This window comes from Delphinus delphis, chromosome 14, assembly GCF_949987515.2.
Source record: "Delphinus delphis chromosome 14, mDelDel1.2, whole genome shotgun sequence".
Taxonomy (NCBI): domain Eukaryota; kingdom Metazoa; phylum Chordata; class Mammalia; order Artiodactyla; family Delphinidae; genus Delphinus; species Delphinus delphis.
The window spans coordinates 21,492,493-21,519,289 of record NC_082696.1 but is presented as its reverse complement, the minus strand read 5'-3'; the positions used below and the strand labels follow the sequence as shown (position 1 = coordinate 21,519,289).

The following is a 26,797-nucleotide window of genomic DNA, read 5'->3' as shown; positions in this document are numbered from 1 at the left end:
TATTTTATTTTATTATTTTAATCTGGCTATCTGGAGGTTATACATTAATACTTCATTGTGTTTTAATTTATATTTCTCTAATCACTAATAATGTTAAAATTTTTTATTTGCTTATTGGCTATTTGAATAGCCTCTTTTATGCAGTGCCTGTTAAAGTCCTTTGCCATTTAAAAGAATTTGGGTAGTCTTTCTTTTCTGATTTGTAGGAGGCTTTGAAAATACATATATTAATATATATACATATATATTAATATATGGATAGATGTATATAGGAGTCCTATTTCAGAAGTGTATATATATATATATATTACAAATATATTTTCTTTCAAGATATTTTGTCTTCACTCTTCATGGTGCCTTTAGATCAATTGAAGTTCTTACTTTCAATGAAGCTCAATTTATTAATCTGTTCCATTACTGTACACTCTTTCTTTTGCCCTTTTAAGAAATGGTTATATAACCCAAGATCATGAAGATATTCCCCTGTGCTATATTTCCAGAAGGTTTGTCATTTCACCTTTCACATTTATCATCCATCTGGTAGTGATTTTTGTGTCTGGTGGGAAGTAGGAGTCAAAGATCATTTTCTCTCATATGAATATCTGTTCTTTTGCCCAAAGAATGGCAGTGGCAGCTTTGTTATAGATCAGGTGACTGTTTATGTGTCTGTCTGTGTCTGGATTCTCTTCTGTTCCATTGGTCTATCTATTCTTGCACCAATGCCCCACACTTATAATTAGTAACTATAAATTAAATCTTGATAGCTGGTAGTGTAAGTTCTCCAACTTTACTCTTCAAGGTTGTTTTTATTACTCTTGGCCTTTTGCATTTCCATTTAATTTTAGAATCAGCTTGCCTTTTTTTTTTTTTTTTTTTTTTTTTTTTTGTGGTATGCGGGCCTCTCACTGTTGTGGCCTCTCCCGTTGCGGAGCACAGGCTCTGGACGCGCAGGCTCAGCGGCCATGGCTCACAGGCCCAGCCGCTCTGCGGCATGTGGGATCTTCCCGGACCGGGGCACGAACCCGTGTCCCCTGCATCGGCAGGCAGACTCTCAACCACTCCGCCACCAGGGAAGCCCAGCTTGCCATTTTTTACACACAAAAATTAGGTTATTAATTGAAATAACATTGAATGTTATCCATTTAGGGAGAATTCACACTTTGCATTGTTGTACCTTCCAGGAACATAGTATATTCCTCCATTTCTTTAGGGCTCCTTTAACCTTATCTTAGTAAAGTTTTGTGATTTTCTGTGTGGTGGTCTCACACACCTTTTATTAGCTTTATTCCTAGTTATGTGCCCTCCTTTTGGTTAGAGAGCTGCTTCTAGTTTGTATAGAAGCAAAATCTTCCTTTAGACTCACAAACTTAAGCCAAATGTTATGGAGAAACTATTTTGAAGCTGAAGAGAGGAAGTGCCCTTGTGCCTTGAGGAGGAGGTGGGGGATTTTTTGGTTGGTGGTTTAAGGTAGGTGAGATGCAGTATGTCTTGTCCAGATGGAATCTCTGGAAATCTTAAAAGCAGCAGATGGGTGTGGGAAGAATGACAGAGAATATTGAGAAGCAGACTGACTTACTGTCTTGGGTAATTGCATAGTTGAATGAAGAAACCAATGTGTATTTTAAGTATCTGAACCAAATTCATTGACTTGAAGCAAAGGCCCATTCTAAACAAATAAATTATATCCCAGACCTACCTTTCTACATCTTTGACTTACTTCACCAATCACCAGAGATTAAAAATTTTATAATTAATGATCAAAATATTATCCAGGTGACTAAGTGATAAACTTGTTGGATTTACCATCAAGTGGATTTCCCATTAAATTAAAAAAATCTTCAAAATTTAATAAATCATGCATGAGTCAGTGAGAGCATACTGCTTCAGAGTTTCAGAAGTCTCTTGGAATTCCCTCTACTCTTCTGTTTTTCTTCCCTTCCCCAGACATGCTTTGGGAAAGAATATTTCTTATTCACTGACTTCAGTGTCTCAGCTCCAAATGACTTCTCACACTGGCTCCTGACGTCTGCTGAAGTTGCTCTTCTCATCAAGACACAAAGCCTCCTCTTTGTCACATTCAGTGGAAACATTTGTACTTTTTCAGCTTCTTTTCAGTATTTGAGGTTATTGAAATACTCCTTCTCCATGGAGCTCTTCTGTCATGGCTTCCTTGACGTTCATCATCCTCTCCTGGTCTTTCTCTTCCCTCTCTGACACTCTTCATCAGGCCATTTTCCAGGCTCTCTTTGTCCTGCAAATGTTGGGATTACACACGGCCAGCTTCAGACTCAGTTTTCTCATTGTGAACTCTCATTCTAGTGGAACTCATTCATCTCTGTGGTTTCATCGATCAATCAGCATTCTGATATTTTCAGAGGCTGTCTTGAAATAGCCTATGCCACAAACACCTCTGTCCAGCTGCTGCTTGTTGGATTTCTCCATTTAGTGCCCCAATGACACCTTAAAATTAATGTCAAAAATGGATGCTTTGTAACATGCTCTGCATTTTGGTGAGTGGCACCCTTTACAGTGGGCCTGAAACTGGGAGGTGGTTATTGATGACTCTTTCTCCTTTCTCCTCCCATGTCCAGTGACATCATCCTGGCTAGTCTTCCTCCTTAATATCCTCAACATTCTGCAGTCTCGGTCTTCTTCTCCATATCCACTACTGTTTTTCTGTTCCCACATCCCCTCACACCTGGCCTTCCTAAACAGCCTCCTGATTGGCTCCCCTGCGTTCAACATTCTCACACTCCAAGCTGTTATCTGCTCTCAGGGTGAGCTCTCTGAAATGAGTTGCTCCCCTGTTTAAAACCGTACAGGGCTTCTACTTCTCCTTTGACATAAAGGCTGAACTCCTCACCATGGATTTCTAAACCGGGTCCTACTGGAGCCCCTCTCTACTTCTCTTGTCTCCTCTCTTGATGTTAGTTCTCCAGAACCGCTCGTGGTCCCTTCCGTCACTCTGCTCGCCCTTCAGAAGTGCTGCTGCTTCTGCCCAGAACAGGCACAGCCCTCTCCTCATCCGTCACCCTCCTTCTGGCCTCCTACTCATTCTCCAGAACTCAACGCAGATGGGACACTCTAGTGAGACTTCATCTCATCCTTCCCCACCAGTCTCGACTCTAATATTATATTGCATCGTGTTTATCTGTTTTGATTCCCCCCCCCCCACTCTGAACTTCTTAAAGGCAAGAAACATGCCTTTCATGTTTGTGTTCTCCCTCCACAGTTGCTTTGATAAATAGGCACTGTGTTAGGCCCTGGGGATGCAAAGATGAATAAGACATCATCTTTGCTCATGGGCTCTCACAATATAGAAGGTGAAACAGAAACGTTAACAGGTAATTACTGTGTGATTTGATGAGTGCCGTGTTACAGGTGTTTTTAAAGCAGGGAAGAAGCGGCACCTGATTCCAGGTCTAAGAGAGTTCTATTAAAGTGTACGCAAGGGATCTCTAGAGAGATAATGTGTGGGGAGATAATCCGCTGAGTAAAGATCATCTCCAGGAAAATTCCTGGCAACCCTATAACACTGTAGTCGGTGTTACCGGTTGCTCTCCTGAGATTGTCCCTCAGATCTCCAGAGGCAGAGAACTGTATAGGAGTTAAAATATTTACAGTTGATACCAGAACATGTAAATAAACATTATGAGGTTTGGATGGAGAGATATATGCATTAAGCTCTATTTTGACTAGAGAGATATATATGCATTAAGCTTAGCAGAGACTTGAGAGAATTAGCATCTTATTTTGTGTGCCCAGGAGCTCTCTGACCAAAACCCAACCCTACTTGAGACAAAAGTTCACCCTGACTTTGTAAATGTTTGCCTTTATGATGAATGAGAAGAACCTAAAGCCTTGAAATGTTCAGTCTAGTTCTTTTTTCAGATATAATGTTAAATCCCAGAAAACAATCCAGCAAAGCAGGATCTTCACATTTTGGTTTCCCTCTATCCATATCTGAGGAGAGGACACTTCATGGTTCAGAGTGATTCCATACGTGTTCTACTGGGCCTGGAGGGTGGCCAGAGCCTTGTGCAGTTTAGGATGAACTGACACTATAGCAGTCAGAGAAGGAAGCGGAATTCATCTGGACCAAGGTAATCTAGTCTGTATACAGGATTGTCTGTGGTAGGGCCTTGTTCTGATGCCTATATACTTGAGGGACCATGACTGAACTTCAGGAGGTTTGGAGATTTCCTGAAATTCCACACAAAATTGAGTATGTGTGCATAGGGGAAGAAAGGCCATAGCTTTCATCATATATTTGAAGTTCTTGTAACTCAGAGAACTGCTGGTCTACACCCTTTGGTTTCTGTTTGCTATATTTATTCATCTGATAATCATGTAGTGAGGATCTAGGTCTCAGGCATTTTGCTCCATTCTGACTTACTATTTTGATGTGTGTTGCAGCAATTCAAGTCAGCAGTCATTGAGAACCTAGGTTGCAGGCGCTTCCAAGTGCAAGATCTCATTAAATCTTCACAGTAAATCTGTGTGTTATATATTCTTATGACCATTTTACAGAAGAGGAAACTGAAGTTCAGAGTGTAAAAAGAACTTTGCTAAGAGCAGCTGAGTACTCAAGCAGGTGAACTGTACCTAAGAATCTAAAGATGAATAGGACATATGCTCCTCTTCAGGAAAAGCTCGGTCTTCTAGGGCAGCCAGACAGAAATGAACACCTAAATACAGTGACGTAACTTCAAGGATAGACCAATATGCAATACAAAATCTCAGTACCAAGGTGTATGTCATCCCTCCAGCTGTGCTTTGTCAAGGAGAGAGGAGCAGGTCTTGAAGGATGAGTAAGAGTAGACTAGGTGTACTGAAATTAAAATGCATACCAGGTTGATGTAAAAGCATTTGCAAAACATAGATGTGAGCTAGTCTTCTGCTTGTGTTAAAATGATAGTGGTTTGGGATGGTGAGCACATAAATAAATATCAGAGCTTTGAAAGAGGTAAGTCGGAGAACCAGATTCTGCCCTGTGTATTTCCACATATATTAACAAATCTACTGTTTCTTTCCAGAAAGTAGCCCAGGCTATACAGGTAGCCACAATTTAAAATGCCTTTTTAAGATTTTTCTTCCCCAAGGCTAATTCAGTAGGTGTGTCCCTCACACTAATAAGTACTGGAACGACTTGTTGATTCTGTGAGTTCTCTTAGGACAGAGACGCACTGTAAACATTTTCTTAACTTGATCTGAATACAAACCAAATCCCAGTCTAACAACTCACCCAGACACACAGGTAATTGTTTCATCTACTTCATAGCCCTGAATAGCAGGAAAGTTCATAGAAAGTACACCTTCAAGCCGAGCTATCAAAACATACCTGTTTTCAAAACTCTTCTAGGGATAGTCAATTTAATGCTTGTTTTTTTCTCCTGAAAAACAGTATAACTAGTTTCAAACAATGCTAGGTAATTCCTAAGGGGAAATACCGTGAGAACCTTTGACATAATTAGTTTACGCTTTAGCTTGCTGTTTTCATTACAAGTTTTCAACAAGTTCTCAGAAATATGAATGGAAAAACTTCTCTGATTCCACTTTAAAATATGTGGGAAAGAAAATGCACAAAGGTGAAAGTGATGGCAGGGAAAGAAAGAGAATACAAGCAAATATGAGGCCAGCACTATTTTTATTACCGATTAGACATAGTGAGTTATAATTTGAATAAAATGTTCAGCTTGTAAGTGTGTACTTTTCCACTTGAAAAAGCCAGTTAAACTGTGATAAGATTTTCGATGGATGTCAGCTTACTGGTAGTCCATCACTAGAACATAGCATCCTGGCATACTATATACCCTTATAGTATCATGTCCATCGATTGGTTCAGGTATCCTGACTAAAACCTGTATTTTTAGGTCTCTGTTTCTTTGTATGTTTTACAAAAACTTGAGATCATGCTCTATATCGGATATCTCTCTGGGCCTGTATTCCCTCATCTGTAATATCGAGATGATTGGAGTCCCTGGCTCCTGGAGTTATTGTGAGGATTAAATGAGATGGGTTAGTAGAGAGCCTAGCTCAGTGCCTGGCACACAGTCAACATTCAGTTATACTAGTCGTTGCTGTTGCGGTTATGATTACTTTGCGTGTGATGAGAACTTTTGAGATCCTTCTCTTAGCAACTTTCAAATAAGCAATACAATATCATTAACTATAGTCATCTGTGGTTACTTTTTGTTACTTGTTTTTCACACTTGATTATATGAGTATTTTCACAAGTTGTTAACTATTGTTCAAAGACATGATGTTTCAAGGATATATAAACATCCCACCATTCCTTCAAGTTTTAAATATGTCATTTTGGTCAGTTTAACAATTTCCAGATTGTTAATAGTATAAACTCCAGTGAAATAAACATTCTTGTCTGTAAGTTTTTGTGACCCAGTAAGATGCATTTATAAAAATATTTTAAAGACTTTTGAATCATCTGTTCAAATTACATCCCTGAAGGATTGTACTTGTTTAGAACTCCCCATTTCTATTACAGTGTTGAAATAAGAATTAAGTCAATGTAAAAGAATGTGGAGAAATGTAACAGAAAGCTGTAAGTTTCAGAACCAGAATATTTGCTTTCTTTTATACCTTGGGAGGCAAGGCAAATATAATGCCTATTATCTTTCATATTTAAAAGAAGCTTTTGTGTGAGGGCATAAAACATTGTGTAGAAGTCAAGAGGGCTAATTCCAAGACTGACTGATAGCAGAATGTACACAGGCTTGAGGAATTCACTCTACCTCTCATAGTTATATGGTTACAGTTTGTAAAATGGTGATACAATGCCTATCTTAAAGGACTCTTGTGGCAGTCAAATAAGATTGTTAAGCGCCAGGCAAAGGTCTTGGCACAAAGTAAGTACCTGTGGTTGACCACACTGTTATTGACCAAGGATATAATTTTTGCTGAAGAGCCAGGCTTCGGCCTTCCTCATTTATTGCAACTGTAGATTCGTAAAGTAGCAGAGTTCCCATCAGGTGTCCTGGCTGCCCCGTGAATGAGCAAGGGGCAGAATGCCATGACACCTGTCAGATGTACTGTCAACATTTTCGGTGTTCCTGGTTAGGGTTAGCTTAATATGGTTCTCCTTCTTGATTGAGCATACATTTAGCTCCAGCCTTGTTCCAAGCACTGAACCAAGCACTGGTGATCTGAGAATGAATGGAATATAATCTTTGTCCTTGATGGGCTCACAATATAGACAGGAAGTGGTTACCATCTTCTCTGAGTGAACATTTTTTATGTTCTTCTGTTGAGACATGCACTGGTAGATATTTGGGGTTAAAAGTGAGTAATCAGAAAACCAGGCCCACCCCCTGAGATGGTAAGAATGTGGTATTACAAGTTAATTAGCAAGCATTGGTAGAAAGAGGATGAGCTTTCTATCAAAAGACCTGGGTTCACAGTCAGCCTGCAAAACATACTGGTTGAATGATTTTGAGCAGGCCAGGCCACCGTATCCTAAGCAAGAAGACAAAAAGAGTTAAAATTTGATTATTCATTCATTCATTTGGCAAGTATTTATTGAGCTCCAGGGGATAACATATACAACAAATCCCAACCTTCAAGGATATCAGATTCTAGGGAGAGAAAGGGGAGGATATAAAAAATGTTTCTTGTAAAGAAAAAGAAAAGGCAGAGAAGAGAGCTAGGCAGTGTCACTGGGGAGGAGGGGTGGACATTTTACAGAGAGTTACAGGGAAGGCCTCACTACAAGCTAATGTTTGAATGAAGACAGTGAGTAAGTAGTTCAAGGAAACAGCAAGTTTAGAGGCTCCAAAGAGGAGAGCACTGGGGCTGGAGCAGGGTGAGGGAGGGGGCCAGTGGCAGGAGACAGGGAAGGGCCTTGTGGAACATGCTATTGAGGACTTTGGCCTTTACTGCACATGAGATAGGAAGCTTTTGAAGGACTTTGAGCAGAGTGACATGATCTGACTTTTCACAACCTCATTCTGGCTGCTGTGGAGGATAGAGTGGAGAAAGGCAGAAAAGCAAGGTGGTCAGATGGGAGCTTTTCCAGCAATCTAGGGGAGAGTTGGTGGTGACACGGACCGTGGAGGTAGCACTAGAAGTGGTACAAAGTGTCAGACTCCGGAGATGATTTTTTAAACTAGGGCCATCAGGATTTGCTAATGAATTGCATGAGCAGAGCTTGGGGGCTGCGTTACTATGAAGTCAAAGTTGCCATCCATGGAGATGAGGATGACTGTGGGAGGAGCATATTTGTGGGGGAACACAAGGAGTTTGATGTTGGACCTGTGAACTCTGAGATGCCTATTTGAAACATTCGAGTGAGGATGTAGAATAGATAGTTGGACTTCAAGGGGGAGGTCTGGGCTAGAGATGTAACTGTGGATAGGAGTCCTTATCGCAGAGATGGTATTCAAAGTCAGGAGACTGGATCAGATCTCCAGAGTAGTGAATGTGGCTGGAAAAGAGAAGCAGTGCAATATCTGAGCCCTGGGGTACGCAGAGTATAGAGGTTGAGAAGTTTGGGAGGAACTAGCAAAGAGACTGAGAAGGGATATCCAGTGGGAAAGGGGGAAAGGCCAACTTGCATAACAACTATATAAAAGCACATTAGATGTTGTAGACTACCATATAGATGATCATTCTATTGCTGTAACACGCTTTTGGAAAAATGCAGTATATCATGATTTTGGGTGCAAAGTTTGATTGGGGTATATTTCATGTATAGCCTTTACAACCTGTTCAATTGTGGTGACTACCAAACACACACACACACACACACACACACACACACACACACACATTTTTTCTAAATGTTGTCCTCATGACATGAAAAATTTAAAGTATTTTCCTATCGGAGATTGATTCAGGCACAAAGATGATTTGGGCATCACTGGAGCTGGTTACCTGCAGCCCTGTGCAGAATGTTTCATTATAGTGTTCAAGTAGAAATAGTCATCTCAATCTCTGTATTTACTATGTGATTTGGAAAAACACCAAAGGAATTTGGGTCCACAGAGATTATAATATTACTAAAATAGATGTATACATTATTTACAATATGCTTTCAACATTAAGGTAAGACAGACCTGTTGATTAGACTTAAGACAGGGGCCAATTTTTCTATATAAAAGACACCTTCCAGAAAATGGTTTGTGTAAACATGCCTTTGTCATTATGTATCTGTAGAGAGCCTTTTCACATGTTGACTATATTTATTCAATTCAAAGACCTTAGTTTAGTAGCTTGACACATTATGCTGAGTGAAATATGCCAGTCACAGAAGGACAAATACTGCATGATTCCACGTATACAAGGCATCTAAAATCATCGGATTCATAGAAGAGAGTAGAATGGTGGCTGCTAGGCGGTGGGCAGAGGGGGAAATGAGGAGTTGCTAATCAACGGGTATGAAGTTTCAGTTACGGAAGGTGAATGAATTCTAGAGACCTTTTTTACAACATTGTGCCGGTAATTAATAATACTGTGTGGTACACTTAAAACTGGTAAGAGGGTAGATCTCATGTTAAGTGTTCTTACTACAATAACATAGAAAATAAAAATGAATTAAACAAAGGAATTAATTTAGTAGCATAACCCCAAGACCTATCATTTATTGCCTTATGATTTGGTAGTGGTAATAAGTAACGAAATCATAATATCCTATTAAGAGTTTTACAACAAAGAGGGAATTGAGAGACCTAAAGAAAAACACTGCCAATGCCACCCCTATAGGGAGCTTCGGGAGTGTTCCAAAGAAAGAATTTTCATAGTACTTTCTCTTCATCACTTAGTAACACATTTCTAAGCTCATGTCTGGGAGCATTCTGGCTACCAGAGCAACTTAGATTTTTGCCCATATGTGCTCCATTTAAATATCAAACATGTCATAAACTCTGCCACATATATCTTTAAATCAAAGGTTTTGGAAGACAAAGCAATTCAAAAGTATGGAATAATTTTCATAATATGCTGCCCTCTCAAGATGTATCCATCTCTAGAGCGATACCTGAGTTATGAGTTAAGTGGAGTAAAATCCACTTCTGCGCATGGGTAACAACCACTAATCCGAAAGCGCACAGGCAGCTGGTCCTGATCATGATAGATGCATATACTGTGGATGGAAGAGAACAGCACTGAAGCACTATGCTTCCTATACTCCCAGAGGAAGGTAGGCTTTGCAAAACTGTGGAGCCTTCACTTAAGATAAAGGGAAAACAGTTATGTGTTTGCAGCAGCTCATGAACACTTTGGACTTAGTTATCTAAGTGGCTTATCCCTTCTTCCTCCAGTGTTTGGGATTTGAGGCTTCTACCTAGATAAAGAGTCTTGGGCAGAGGCCTTCGTCCCCACTTGTAAACCCTGTTCAGAGCACTGCTTGGTGTGATTAGCACAATCACAGCATAACAAAGGAAAAGAAGGCCACTAAAAAGAAAGATTTTTCTGATTCTTCATTTGGGGAGGTTTCATTCATAATATTTTGTTGTCACAAAAGTATATTCTGTCCTGGGCTCAAAATCAATAATGGATTTTTTTTGAATAGCCAAAGCAGATGTTATATATACTATACATAAGCTTCCTCGTGGTCAATCTATAAATTTGACATAATTTGACGAACACCTGTAGATACGATTTTCAATTCAGTTCTAGCATCTGATGTCAGTCACAACAGAAAAGATGGCTAGCTTAGCTGTTATTTGCCCACCATATTTCTACGTGATTTCTTCTAGCATTTACCAGTTTGAAACATCAACCTTCAGCTGCTGCATTCTGATCAAGAGACTTATGGACTGTAAGTTGAACATCCATGTAATGTTAAGAATGAAACGTATATATATTTTTTCCTTCAGAATGTGTGAGCATACTACAACTTTACGTTTTCTATGGACTAAATTTTTGTGTCTCCCTCCCCCGAAATTCATATGTTGAAATCATAACCCTCAAGGTGATGGTATTAAGAGGTGGAATCTTCGGGGTGATTAGGTCATGATAATGGAGCCCTAGTGAATGAGATTAGTACCCTTATAAAAGAGACCCCACAGAGGTCTCTTGACCCTTCTGCCATGTAAGGACGCAGCAAAACCAAATGTAAAATAGATAGCTACTGGGAAGCAGCCACATGGCACAGGGAGATCAGCTCGGTGCTTTGTGACCACCTAGAGGGGTGGGATAGGGAGGGTGGGAGGGAGACGCAAGAGTGAGGAGATATGGGGATATATATATGTATAGCTGATTCACTTTGTTATAAAGCAGAAACTAACACACCATTGTAAAGCAATTATACTCCAATAAAGATGTTTAAAAAATAAATAATTAATTAATTATTTTTTAAGAAAATGATCCTGAAAAATAAAAAAAGACAGCCATCTATAAATTTTAGTGTGCTTCCTGATATAAAATTTAGTATACTTTCTGATTTCTAACCAACAACAGATTATTTTCATTTATTTGTTATTCTGGTGAGGAAATTATTGCTAGCTTTCAAAGTTAATGTACCTTGTGAAGCAACATAAAATATGTGTTTTCTGAGTTTTTGGAACTCTTAGGCTGTTTCTCCTTGATTTTATACTTTTAAATTTATTTTGATTTCTTAATGGGTGGTACTGAATCGGAATCTGTCGGGAGAAGTTTCCAGATGAATACTGTTTTTAGAAGAAGAACTGTGTATTTTTATTAATACCTGTCGGAACTCCAGAAGATTTTGGATTTTCCTTCATTATCCCATCCACAATAAAAGTGATGAGACTGCCTTTACCCCTTTATGGGGTATATTCATTATTTTCTTTTGTTCTGTCCGTGTACAGCCTTGGCTGCTGGTGGGTTTTTACTATTTATTAGCTTTTAAACACACACTTTGTATGTTTATGAGAACAGAAATGTGACAAAGTCAAAAGAAGATGTATTACCTTAATGTAACTGAAAGGAAAAATGCCATTGCTTGTATTTCTATTGCTGCAAGGCGCTCAGTTGCTGTTCACTGTTTTATAAACATATATTTTATATTGATACACTTAATTGATAGGTTTCTAAATTATCTCTGATATTTTTTTAGAACCTATGCTTCTGCGCATTTTGGTTCCAAATTCTTCTTTAATTTTTCTTTGTCCCAGACATTTACAATCACATCAGTGCATGAAGTTCCCTCCTCACGGTACTTTTTTTCTCCTCAACTCCCCTGACTCTTATCATAACCGCCCAGGATCCTCTTGCCACAGCCATCCCTGGGTCTGCTGGTCATTGAGAACAGCTTGACCTCTAGCTCATTCTTGGATCACAGTCTCCCATCATTCAACGTGTTCACTCCTACCGGACCTGTGACTCATCCCCGCTGCCAAAAAATAGCTCATGCTGTATCCCTCCCCTGTTTTTCTCTAACCACTCTAAACCCTGTGATCTAGCGCTTTAGTTATTCAGCTCCGGGCACCCTCACTGCCCTAGCACCTTGTGGGTTTGCCTGGCCGACGCTCATACCCATAAGGTCCGTTTACGTGCCTTGTGACTGGGGCACTGAGCACGACTGGAAAAAATTGCAGGTACCCCCCGATTTTCCAGAGCTCACTGTACACCACTTGGCTTTTATGAAAGTACCTGTTTTCCCTAACTGAAAGAAATCCATAGAGGACTTTCACTTTTATGGAAAAAAAAAAAAGATGAAAAGTGGAAAGAACGTTTAGCATTTGTTTTACAGTGAGTTATTATAGATGCTCCTGAGCAGTGAGAATGGCATTGCCAAGCTTCTTCCCCTGGAAGTACATTCAGTATCACAGCATCAAGCCACCATAGCTTTGAACTGTGTCTGTGAGCATCTGTGCTTTATGTCAGTTTATTTTGTGCATCTGTTAGCAAGATGTGTCCTAAGGTAATTGCTTCTCTGCTTTACTTTTTCAGCTTTTGAGAGGTTCATACGAACACTCTACTTTCGGAGAGCGGGGGACACCTGTAATAAAACAGTGCAGCTCAGTTGAAATATAGCTGTGTGATCTCCTTCTTTATAGGGCCCCCAGCATTTCCCAGCCATCCTTCTACTGGCCCCAAGTCAGGTCCCCTTTCTTCTCCACTCAGCTGTCTTTGCCACTGTCGTTAATTCTGTAATTAGTAAATGTGTGTTAATACTACACCCCAGATGTTGTGCCAGTCTCTAGGGATACAACATTGAACTAAAACCTAACCCTGCCGCCATGTGTCTACAAGAAAGTCAGGCATTTATAAAACAGCAACACTAATGATGATTTCATTACACTTGAATCAAGTGGCAAAAAAAATAAAAGGTGACCTGAAATGCATATTGGGGCAGGGAGAGGGGGACTCTAACTTGCTCTAGGTAGCATTTTATTGTTATTCTTGTCTTGCTTTTCCTTATAGTTTTACCACATGTGTGTCCCTGGTCTAATATTATGGGGTTGTTTTTTTTTCATTTCTTTTAGAACTTTATCTAAATAGTGTGATACTTTTTCGGTCTTTTAAGATTTGCTTTTATTGTTCAGTGTTATGCTTGTGCAGTCATCTGTGTTGATATATGTAACTCTAGGTAATTTATTTTCACTGCTGTATTTTTTTTTTAATACCTCTGTTTATCCATGGTTGAGTCTGTGCACATTTGGGTTGTTTGATTTTTTTTGTCATTATAAACAATTCAGATATGAATAGGAAAGGTATGGTAGAGATTGGTTAATTTTCAATATGCATGCAAATTTTAGCTCTGGTCTTTCACTTCAGCCTTCTCTATTGAACACAAGTACCACAAATTAGTAGCAAATTTGACCACTTTGAATGTTGCATCATATTTAAAGTGTTACAATAATATCTCCATCAGTTTTCCTGGTGTACTATCTATAGAAGGTGGCATAAAATAATTAAATGACCCAAAGTCAAGAGATAGGTCAGACCATCTATCTGAGTAATTAAAAGCAAATGTCCTTCCCTCATTCTTAGCATTTCATTAGAATAACTAAAATATTGTCAGCAACGCTATTAAATATCAGGGAAGTCATGGTGAATTAAATGAGATATCTATTGTCTCTCGGCTCCAAATTCACCCTATAATACCTGCTCTTCCATAACTTTTTAAGCATTTCTCCTTCACATTGAGGATAATGTTGAGCTTTCTCAGTAAAGGGCACTGAAGGAACATTGCAGGAGGATGGAGCTTCACTTACTGATTCCAGCTGCTGCCCCAGTGGTCAGCTGTGTGGGTAGAAGGACATTTAGTATCGTTCTGGCCCAGCCACAGACAGGGAACGTGGAGTCCCTGCAGCTCTTCCAACAAGAGCACCACCTGCACCAGGTCTCCTGCCCACAGTGGTCACTCAACTCTTGTGCACCTGCCCATCAGCAGAGGCCCCCTTTACCTGGGAAGGCTGCTTCTTGGTGGAGAATTTCTCCACCATCCAACTGGCTGCAAACACACCTTCTCTAGTGAGGTCTGAAGCCCATCCTTGGGGAGGGGGCTTCTTCCAAGTTCTTCTTTCCTTGGGTACTCTCCCTGAGCCCTGGGGCACCCTCTAGCATTCTGTTTACATCTAATACTCTCCTATGATAGCCTAATCATTCTTTATATTAAACTTACCCTACTTAAAAAAAGTCAACAAAAAATATAAAACCTAGCATAAACTTACACATCCAGTGTTCTAAATGTCACCAGTTTGTAAAGTACAAGAAAATCGTGTTACAATTTAGTTATGACTCAAAATTATGTCCATTAAGTTACAGTTGACCCTTGAATAAGGTAGGAGTTAGGGGCGCCGAACCCCATGCAATAGAAACACCCATGTATAACTTTATAGTCAGCCCTTTGTATCCAAGGTTCCTCATCTGTGGATTCACCCAACTGCGGATCATGTAGTATGTAGTATCCACTACTGAAAAAAATCCATGTATAAATGGACTCGGGCAGTTCAAACCCATGTTGTTCAAGGGTCAACTATTTTAAAGCTATAAGAATAGGTTGTTTCTCAGTAGAAACATAAGGTGATAACTTTGTGAAGAAAGTAATGGTCGTATTTACTTTGTTACCTAAGTAATTGAGAACTGTAATGTATTTCTTAGTTTCCTAATAACAGTACCACTTCTAACTTTTAAAAGTTTCATACCCATCTGAAGGACAGAAGCATATACCTAAAACTCCATTCTCATTCCATGTTGTATACTCTAGGTACCAGGAGACATACATAAGACCATTCATAGGTATATGCATCCTCAACTTTACTAGATAATGCCATTATTTTCCAAAGTGATTGAACCAAAATATACTCCCTCTAGCATTGTTCCACATCATCTTCCACAATTGATATTATCAGACTTTTCTGTATCATTAATGTAATTATAAAATGTCTTAGAGACCTTTCATTTTTTCTAGATTTTACATTGGCACTTGAGTTGATTGGCGGTAGGACCCTTCCAGCACTAGCTTCATACTTTCTCAAACTATAAGAACCCTGGGATTTTCTAAATACTCTTAATCTAGAGGCAAAATATTATGGAGTCATAGAGGAACTAGTGGAGAATAGAAGTGAAAAGAATGGTTCATCTTATACCTTTCAGTCTCTGCACCAGTAAACTTCAAAATGATATATTAAACAAATTAATGTGGTACAACAATGGCCAGTTTGAGTTAAAAATAGAAAATATTATCTGTTAGGGAGTGAGACCTTTCAGAGCCCATCCAGAAGCTTTGTGTGGAAGACCCTGTTTCTGAAGGCAGAAGGCAGCATCTAGAAACAGGGAACTGCTTTTGTGAGTATTTTAACCATTCAGTTCCCTGCCAAGTATTTGTCTACAATTAGGCAGACATAGTCTTTATGTAGACTCAACGGTATATCAAAATCAATAGATTCATAAATATTAAAATAGAAACGTCTGTGGACAGGGGCCATGTTTTCCTAATCGACTTTATTAATACAACTTTACCTGCAGATGTATTTGCTCTTAATACATGTAGTGTAGTTTGTTATGTACAGATTGTGCATGGGTTATGATTCTATGTCAACTTACTACTTAAGATCTGATTTGGTCTTAATTCAGGTCCTTTTTTATTTAGGTTTCAGATTTATCTAACTCTTTAACTAATGATTATGTTTGGCACTTAAATCATCTTCTGCTGCAGTAAATTGTTACCACAAGTAAAAATTTAGTCAGATAAAATCGATTTTATAGTGTTAGAACATTTAATGCGCTTCAGAACAGATTTGTGTTATTAAAGTTACAACATTTTTTTCTTTAAATAACTGTTCACCACTGTTACTGTGCATTTAGCAAATGCAGGTGCCACTAAGTTAGAGGTTAGACACTTCTAAGTACATTCACGTTTGCCGCACAATGTACAATCATTTAATAGTCTGTGTTAGTCGTTTACTAAGTGTTTTGTATGTAGTAATCAATAAATATTTGTTAAATAAATCAATGGTGTGTTTAATTCAGTATTTGAAAGGATTAATACTAATAGTTGAAAAAAATCTTTAAACCTATAAAAGTTTTGAGTGACTTCTAATGTCAGTGTAGCACCGTGAAAACACCCGAGGGAAATTTTCTGTCGTATTTGCAGATTAGAATGGAATCTCTGGGAAGATCCCTGCAGTGCTGTTATCAGGATGGTGCTGGAACATGGCATGATTGCACCCATCACTTTGTGAAGCACATCCAAATGTTTTCTTTAGATGACTGTTCTCCTTGCTTAGATATTGAAAATGATTCTGTGATATTGTAACGAATTTTGTGGAAAAGCTTTCCTTTCCAAAGCTGCTTATCTAAGTGCATTATTTCTGACTGAAAAGCTTATTTTTCTTTCTGTCTGTCTGAATGGATTGCTAGCCAGTGGTGACTTATGGCTGACCTCATCGATTTTCAGTAATGAGATAGAGCAGTATGAGGTAAATGTCTGTGTACATGGGCAAGGACTCTAAATCACATTCTGAAAACCACGGGCTTGATGATGCAATGAGTCCATCTCCTCAGAAATGTTTGTGGTGAAGATTCCTTGAAAATGCTTGGGCTTAAAGCACATCACTTAAACGGCGGATTTAGAAAAATAAAGTTACAGTCATTAGAGTGAGAGAACCGTATTGTCTTGTTCAGGCTAACTCTCTCCAAGGGTAGTAACGGAAAATTCACCAGGCAGTACATCTGATGGGTATAGTCTAAGTGGATGAAGGAGGCAGAGAGAACTTGTGGTGCTTTTAAATGCATTTATTTCTCTACAGAGTAACATTCAAGCGTGTAACTGATCATGGCTTCCATGTAACTGATGCACTGTGTACTGTAGTATTGCCACAGATGTTCAGATGTCTCAGGCAAGGAAGGCACTGGAAGCAAATGCAAAAGAATCCTTGCAGAATTCAGTCATCTGATTTCATACTGAGTCACTGCCCCTTGGTGTCGAAATACGTTTGGGATTCACTCTTGATCTTGATAATAAGAAGGAGTTGCGCAGTATTAAAAAGTAAGGCATTTGTGGAATGGAGGGGGAGTCCCTTAGAAGATTGTGTGTTATGGTATTGCTATTTTGTAGCTCTTGTATTCTTTCAACATGGTGTTTAACTCCTTTCAGTCAAATTCACTCTTCCCCGAACACACAAATTGCCATGGATTGCTTTTAGGCAAGAACTGCATTGAAATTTTTATGAACTGACAATAAAATAACTGTTTATGCTATACAGTACCACATGATATATGACTGTGTGAGATACAGGAAGACCTCCAACTCACACCATTTTTCCAAATGTGTTATTCACCCTTCTGCATAGGAGAAATTACACAGATACAAGACATCCATGTATGTCACATGGGCATGCGTCACGTTTCTTTTCTTATCTTTTCTTTTCTTCCTTCCTCCCTCCCTCCCTCTCTCTCTCTTCCTCTCTCTCTCTCTCTCTTTCCTTTCTTTCTATTCTACTATTCTTTTCTAGATTACATGTACATTTACTATACATAATATTGTACACTAATTACAAAAGAGTTTAGATAGATTTTTCATTTCTTCTGTATCATCTCCCCTTGCTCTGTCCTCATACAGAAGACTCCTTTAGGCCTTCCCTTATGACAACCTATAAATCTCACTGCCTTTTTCCCATCTGTTCTCTCCACAGTTTTCCTTCATTCCATGATCCACGTCACTCCAATTTCATTGCCACCCCTCAGAGTTCTGCCTTCTTATTTCCTCTGTCTGCCGTGTCTAAAATTAACTTTAAATTAAGCAAAATCTTCAAAACAAACACTGTGGTACTCTTTGCATTAATCTTATGAAAGTACAATATAATCAAAACGCAGTTCGTGATAGATACAAGTTACTGGAAATCTTACTCCCAAAGGTCAAGACAGCTGTACTGTCTTTAAAAATTCATACAAATAGTGATTCCATTTCTTACGTAAGGTGCTGCTTTTCTTATTTTGGTGCTTCCTTGGTTCTTGCCTGAGTTTGGCCAATTAGGCTGAAATGTAAAAATTAACAACTGAAGTAATGATATAACTTGATATATAGACTGTAGCTTTGGTACAATTACATATAAATGAGGATATCGAAGATGACCTAGTGAGGTGAAATAAAACCCATCTGGATAAACTATATCATATATGTTTGGGAGTAAATGTTAGAAATTTAATGAATTTGCCCTCTAGTACAAACAGAATTGTAATAGTTTAGTGCATTCCAGAGAAAAAAGGAAAATAATGTTAAATTAATTTAATAAAAACAACTCGTGGAAAAAAGATAAAGCTATGAATGGAACTTTGGTACATTTCCACATTTGTGGAAATGAACCTAAACCTAAAATGACTCAGTAAACAAGTTGTGATTTCTGACAGGGAGAATTGAGGGGGCGGAGAGAAGATGCAGAGCGAATTAAACAGTAGAGAACATTCTAGAGGAGCAAATGCTAGAATGACTCAAAAATATCCTGGGATTTTTTTTTTTTCATTCTGATAGATTTCTATTTATATTTCTTGGAGAGATATGGTACATTTGACCACTTCATTTCTACACATGATGATACAAAATAATAAGAGCAACCAGCCTGCTAAGAACTCAAAGCCAGATGGTGTATATGTGTCATGCTGGGTTGATGGTTTGGAAATGCCAGCTCTGCAGAATGGCTGGGGCTGAATAATGCTTCAAGGTAATCCTACGTAAGATTCACTTGTGCATCTCCATGTGACTTTCACATTCTTAACTTAATGAATTTTAAGTTACAATGGACAACATGATATATATAGGCAAAAGAGTAAAATGTCTCTAATGTGATTTGTTAGCTGTCAGCTCAAATCAAGTTTTAACAAAGTAGCAGAAATCTAAAATGGTTTAACAGTTCTGGCTAACTGCTTCTTAAACTAGCAAATAACCAAAAGTCAATCCTTGCTTCTCTGCAGGGAATGATGGCCTGTTCCATAATTTTTAGGTATTACATTTTGAGGATTAGCCAGTGTGTGTTAAAAAAACAAAACAAAAACAAACAAACAAAAACCAACCCTAACAAAACCGAACAATTCTCTCTCTGTCTCCTGATGTTTGGAAATCAGGTGAAAATTGTTTTTGGTACCTCCTTTCTTTGATTTCCACATACTCACTTTGGGGAAGTCTTCCACAGCAGTTCAGGCATGGCGGCCATACTGTGGTCATAAGCAGGGGAGAGCCAGTGGAGAGACCTACAGACAGTGACAGGGTAGCCAACAGGTAATAGTGAGGGGACTACTGTGTTAGATGACACCAGTGGATAAAAAGAGTAAGAAAAGGAATCAGCTGTAGAGAAGTATAAGATTTCATAGTACCATTAATCTTCTAAATTTGGCAAATGTTGTTTGCCAAATTTGTTGTTTCAGTGGTCACTCTAGGGTTTACTATATGCATCTTTAACTTATCACTGTCTTCTACCAAATAATATTATACCACCTTATATGTAACTAAGAATTCAACAGCAGTATGCCTTCCATTCCTTTTTGTCTTCTGTACTATTATAGTCATAATTTTATTTCTAACTATGTTTAAGACCTCACAGTATATTGTTATATTTTTGCTTTAAATAGTCAATATCTTTTAAAAATAAAAACAAATTAGAAGATAAATCTTTTATAGTTATCCACATATTTACTATTTTAGCAACTGTCGCTGCTTAGTGTAGATTTGAAGTTATATTTGGTATCATATTCTCAATTCCTTTTACATTCTTATAGTGAAAGGCTATTGGCAATGAATTCTCTCAGCTTCTATTTGTCTGAAAATGTCTTTCACCTTTGACAGTTTTTCCCCCTTAAGCACTTTAAAGATATCATTTTACTGTTTTCTGGCTTGTGTTGTTTTATACAAGAAGTCTGAGATAATTTTTATCTTTACTTTTCTGTACATGATGTCTTTTTTCTGTAGTGACTTTCAAGATTTCCTCTTTTTCACAGATTTTCAGCATTTGATTACACTTCTGTATACCCAATAATCAACTCAAGAAATAAAATACTGATATAGTTGAGGCCCTTGTGTGCTTTCCTCAATCTTATCCTCCTTGTAGAGGTAGCTAAATTTACTGTTATTAATTCCATGTGTTTCTTCATATTTTACTTCATATACATGCATCTTTAAATTTATCTTTGCATTTTTTGAAATTTATTTTAATGGTGTCAATACGCAGCATTTTTTGTTTCCGTTTTTGTTTGTTTAGTGTTTTGTTGTGAGAATGAAAAATTGATGTGTGCTTAGAATTCCATTGTGTGACTATAGCATGATTTATTTATCTAGTCAACTAGTAAGAGATATTTAGATTGTGCCATTTTTCTGAAGCAATGAATGTTAAATTTAACTTTCATGTAAATGTGACTTCATAGTGAAGTCACTAGATAAAAGAGTATATGCATCTTTAAATTACTAGATATTGCCAATTGTTCTTCAAAATGGTTTTCCCAATTTGCACTCCCACCATAAGGATTCTGGTTATTCTCCATCCTTATAATACTTGGTACTCTCAGAATTAAATTGTGAGTAGTTACATGGATGAGAAATGCAATCTAAATTTGCATTTCCCTGGTTATCGATCAGGTAGGACACCTTTTAATATGTTCACTGCCAGATTGTCATAGAGATTATTATTCCCCAGTATGGCCACTCCAGTTTCTCAACCCCCATTAGGGTTGACATAAAGATCTAACATCTAAAGTCGTAAGATGTGCTATGGAAAATTTTCCCAAGTAGGAAATTATTCTCTGAGTCATTTAAATCATTTCTGGTCATCACAGCATGATTCTTGACAACACTTTAATTGTGCCATGCTCAAGGTGGCAGTCTTAACTTCTCCTCTGTTTTTTCTGGTTGTAGAAAAGCAAGAACCCTTACGTCATTGAAGGCAAAAGATAGCCTAAATTATGAAGAAGAATAGAACATTATTCTGACTAAGAATGACTGATAATAGCAGGATCTGTTGAGTTCAGAAGAGCCTGGTGTATTAGACGTAAAAAATACTGCAGGATTTTTGTTTATTTGACTAAAACTGGTGGTGGAATCTCCATTACTGGGAACTTTCAAAGTGGCTAAGATAAGAGTTTAACCATCTGAGTATGTCAGTGCTTTGCTGAGGGTAACTTTGAGGGTCCTTCTTCCCTTTGTTCTGTGCCTCAGGAAGGAACAGAGCTTTCACAGACTTGTTCCACTGCCAAGATGGTAATTCACTAAAAAAATTATTTTGTTACGTTTGCTAAACATAATGAGTAAAGTTGTATCTTTTACAAATAAATCATCAGTAAATTATTTCTTGTAAACGAAATCAGAAAAATTCCCCTGAATCTATTCTTGGTGCTAAATGGGTATGACTTTGAGCCTAGGGAATATATTTTCTGCCCTTTCCGTAATTTGAATTATCATCTGCCAAGCTGTATTACAGTATGCTGCCTGCCTTCACTCGAGGCAAGGGATCATCAATACTTTTACCCCCACTTTAGGAATTTCACAAATAACTGGGCTCTAGCGTTTCAATGTTCTCTCTCTGTGATAGTCCAAGTAAACATAGCTGATGTCAGTAATTCAATTTGTAATTGATTGGGGAATGTACAAGTGGTTGTTGTACATTATTTGGGAAAATGGTGTGGGTATCTAAGTTTACATTACTTTGGACAGATTTTATTTCATAAAGATTGAAAACCTGAGAAGGAGGTCATTTAGTTCAAGTTTGACAACAGAAAATTGCTCCATTTCAGTCCTGATTATTGTATTCAGTTGATTTCTCTATGACTCAAGGACTAGAAGCTTTCTACCACTTCCTTTGGTAGAAAAAATTTTGACTCTAAGAGATTAAATCATAGGAAGGTTTCTTCACATTCAGACTAAATTGTCTCGTTTATTATTGATCTTTTTAAAATTTATTTATTTTATTTATTTATTTTTGGCTGTGTTGGGTCTTCATTGCTGCATGCAGGCTTTCTCTAGTTGCAGTGAGCCGGGGCTACTGTTCGTTGCGGTGCACGGGCTTCTCATTGCGGTGGCTTCTCTTGTGTGGAGCACGGGCTCTAGGTGCATGGGCTTCAGTAGTTGCAGCACGTGAGCTCAGTAGTTGTGGCTCACGGGCTCTAGAGCATAGGCTCAGTAGTTGTGGCGCACGGGCTTAGTTGCTCCGCGGCATGTGAGATCTTCCCGGACCAGGGCTCGAACCTGTGTCCCCTGCATTGGCAGGCGGAGTCTTAACCACTGCACCACCAGGGAAGCCCTACTGATCTTTTTTAAGTCTTTTTCTTTGCACTTTTTAGATGTTTGTTAAATCACACTAGTCAATATTACTAAACCACAGATGTGATGTTTTAAAAAAAATAAGGGACATGTCATTTGAGAACTGATACCCCTTTCTGTCCATGCATGTTTTGCATTTGTCCTTAGGTGTGCAAAAATGGAAGCAGTGTTTTTAAGATGAATTTTCTCACCTATGGTAGCAAGTTGTAAATGTCTGACTCTTTTTCGGTTTGCAGGGCTAATAGCTCTTGAAGTGTGCATCTGATCCTCTTTTACCCTGTGTCATGTTGCAGAGGTGTAGCTTGTTTGCTGTCCTACAGCTTGGGTTTCTTTCGATCTTATTGACTAATACCAATCATTGTCTCCCTCCAGGTTATTCAAGCTGTCTTTTTTGGCATCTGTGTGCTGACCGATCTTTCCAGTCTCCTGACTAGAGGAAGTGGGAGCCAAGAACAAGAGAGGCAGCTCAAGAAGCTCATCTCTCTCCGGGACTGGATGCTGGCTGTATTGGCCTTTCCTGTTGGGATTGTGAGTATGACGTACAAAAGCATTTAACCACGAAAGAAACTTGGGTCTTACATCAGACTTCTAAGAGGGAGAAAAGGGCTCATTCTAGGCTTCCGTATTGGGGCTGCCATAACAAAGCACCTCAGACTGAGTAGCTTAAGCAGCAGAAATTTATTCTCTCACGGTTCTGGAGGCTGGAAGTCTGAGATCCAGGTGTCTGCAGGCTTGATTGCTTCCGAGGCCTCTCCTTGGCTTGTAAAGGGCCTCCTTCTCCTTGTGTCTTCACATGCTTTTCCCTCTGTGTGTATCCGTCTCCCAGTCTCCCCTTCTTAAAAGGACCCGAGTCATACTGACCAGAGCCCCTCAATGAACTCATTCAATCTCAATTGCCTCATTAAAGACCCTGCCTCCAAATACGGTCACATTCCGAGACACTAGGAGTTACGACTTCGACGTGTGAATTTTAGGGGGACACAGTTCAACCCATAGCCGTTTCTTAAGCAGCCCAAACTTGAAATGTATGTTCCGTGGGTCTGTGACCATTCTGGTAGTTTTGAACTTGGGAGAGGAAGTCAGTATTAGCTCATGCTTCTTCACTTACCCAGCGGTGCCATTAGCTAATATCACTTAAGTAAATGCTGCTTAATGTTTGGGTCTCTTCTGGCTTCGTTGATTTTCATTGTTTTCAGTTAGATTCCCTCCTTAGCTTAACTTCCTTTACAGATCTGTTAATCATCCATTGTCTGTACATAAACCATGTTTCTTTAAAGGGCTGGGGCCCCATGAGATTCTATAGATTTTAACCTGTGTATAGCCAGGAGAAGAATGAGAGAATGCTTGTAAATTGTGAGAACAATTAAGAGTGTGTTATCTAATTCAAATTCAGAACTTTCATTGGCCACCTGATTTCTGGGAAAAATAGAAACCCATGTACCAAGTCCAAGGTCCTCTGTAGGCAGAGTCAGAAAGTTGTTTTTTAAATCCTTCCAGGACTTCCCTGGTAGCTCAGTGATTAAGAATCTGCCTGCCAATGCAGGGGACGTGGGTTCAATCCCTGGTCTGGTAAGATCTCACATACCGCAGGGCAACTAAGCCCGTGCACCACAACTCCTGAGCCTGCACTCTGGATCCTGAGAGCCACAACTCCTGAGCCCACGTACCGCAACTATTGAAGCCCATGCACTCTAGGGCCCATGTGCTGCAACTACTGAGCCCACATGCTGCAACTACTGAAGCCTGCCTGCCTAGAGCCCATGCTCTACAACAAGAGAAGCCACCAAAATGAGAAGCCCGTGCACTGCAACCAGAGAAAGCCCGCACACAACAACAAATACCCAACTCAGCCAAAAAAAAAAAAAAACTTTTAAAAAATAAATCCTTGCAATGACTCTTATTTATACCTGGCAGAAACCTCTACGTGCTTGTTCTAAGACCAGTCAGTGGACACCCAGACTATCACTGAATTGCTTTTTCTATGTACTGAGTTGTGTTTTCTCGGATGAAGTAACCCTCAGCTCTTGACAACAACACAAGGAGAGTAGTGTAATCTGGTCACACTTCTCTGTTCATTCCTCATCCTTACCCTCTGAAAACCTAGATAGTTGCTCAAATTGAAGCCATCTACCAAATCTCTCAAACTCTGTTGCTTAACATAACAGAGTTAAATGCTTTACATAATATATTTGATATTTCCTTCTCTGGATTTGCCTTATAAAATGCAAACACCTTCTATCAGAATACTCATCTGAGAGAAAATTTCCATTGGTATAAACTGTAAAGACTAAACTTTCTGCATGAAAGAATTATCTAGAAAATCCAAGTCTGTATATTTTGTTACTTTTTACTGGCTTACCCCCTTGGAATTTTTTTTCTTCTTCTTCTTCTTTTTTTTTTTTTTTTTTTAGTTGCAGCATGCAGGATCTTTTAGTTGTGGCATGCAAACTCTTAGTTGCAGCCTGTGGGATCTAGTTCCCTGACCAGGGATTGAACCTGGGCCCCCTGCATTGGGAGCGTGGAGTCATAGCCACTGGACCACGAGGGAAGTTCCCTTACTCCCTTGGAATTTCCATAGGCATGTCACTGACTCTGGAAGTCTTCCTTGGCTAGAAGGAATATAATAATAACACAATACAAAGGTAAATAGGAATATAATATTAACCATTTCTCTTAGCTCTGCCTCCCCTTCTGTGATGTCGTGTCAAACTGTGTCTCTGTGAGCTTCAGTTGTATGTCTTGCCACTCTCACCAAAGGCTCATTGCATATGCCCTTTAGACATTTATGACGTTACTTTAGCCAAAAACTTTTTGGTCCTGCTTGAGACTTGAGATACTTGTCAGCTTTCAGCATCCTTCCTGAATTCAGCCCGTGTGTGTATGCTTCATGGTTTGTAAAAGAATGGGAGCCTTTTTTGTTTGCTTGTTTGTTTGATTACATCTGATATTTTCCTTTGTGCCTCACAATTTTTGTTGTTTTCTGTGTGTTTTAGAAGAGGGAAGAGAAGTAATAATGCCTTTAATTTCACCCCCTTTTTAAGTCAGAAATCATAATATTATATTTTCATCACATAATGTACCTTTCCTAGCTGATGAGCTTCACAGAAGAATTTAAAGAACAAATAATGAATCAGAGATGTGCGGTTTCAATGATTTCTTTAACTCTTATTTTTCTCTTGCCCACTGGTATTTTATAGTCAATATTTATGTTTTTCATAATTTTCCCTGTTATTATGAGTCATTTTCCCTTTTACAGTCACTGGCCTTTTATTTTTCCTGACCTTTTTGGAGCCTCCTCCCCACTCCTTCCTCTCTTTTTCTCTTTCTGTCTCTCTCTTTAATATTAAGAAGAATCCTGGCCCATAATTTCCTTACATTTTCCATTGTTCCTTACTCTGTCATTTGATGTTTTGTATCTGTTTACCTGATTTCTCACTCTAATGCACAGAAATTCATTCTGAGGCAAAAAGCTGTTAATGCCTTCTTCCTAGACCCCATTAATTTTATTGTGAAGTCATATTTACAGAGGATATGAATTTGGTTCTTTATAATCATTTTTATCCAAAATAGTTTTTGCATTAAAACATGCAATTTAATGATTTTTTGCCTATCTTTCCCCATGGTTATTTCCCAGCTTTCCTTTCCAAGGAAAGGAGCCCTAATGCAGTACGCGGGCCTCTCACTGCTGTGGCCTCTTCCGTTGCAGAGCACAGGCTCCGCGGCACGTGGGATCTTCCCGGACCGGGGCACGAACCCGCGTCCCCTGCATCAGCAGGCGGACTCTCAACCACTGCGCCACCAGGGAAGCCCGAGCCGTAATCGTTGCTATGACTTCTGTAACTCCTCCATCTCCCCCAGCTGCTCAGTAGGGTCTGGAATTCCATGGTAGTTTTACCACTTAAGATTTTCTTCCTTGTTAACGTATGTATCCTTCCTGAAGCAATGCCATTAGGAATCACCTGAAGTGGTGTCGTCTTTACTCTTCCTGTGGCTCCCGGCCTGGGAGGGAGGTGCCTGGCCCAAAGAGTTCATTATATCAGAAGGACAGGAATAGCAGTAATGCCCAGGACCTGTAGGATCTGTAATGTAAGAATGCCTATGTGTGCAAATGATTGGTTGTAACATTTG

General features: G+C 38.9%; 1 protein-coding gene across 1 annotated transcript in view; it reads left to right on the top strand.

The window, feature by feature from the left end:
* The window catches only part of AIG1 (androgen induced 1), a 234,054-nt gene that overhangs the window by 41,207 nt on the left and 166,050 nt on the right, over positions 1 to 26,797 (top strand). The window contains 1 exon segment of the mRNA XM_060029870.1: positions 23,042 to 23,197. Within this exon segment, the coding sequence (XP_059885853.1) occupies positions 23,042 to 23,197 (156 nt within the window).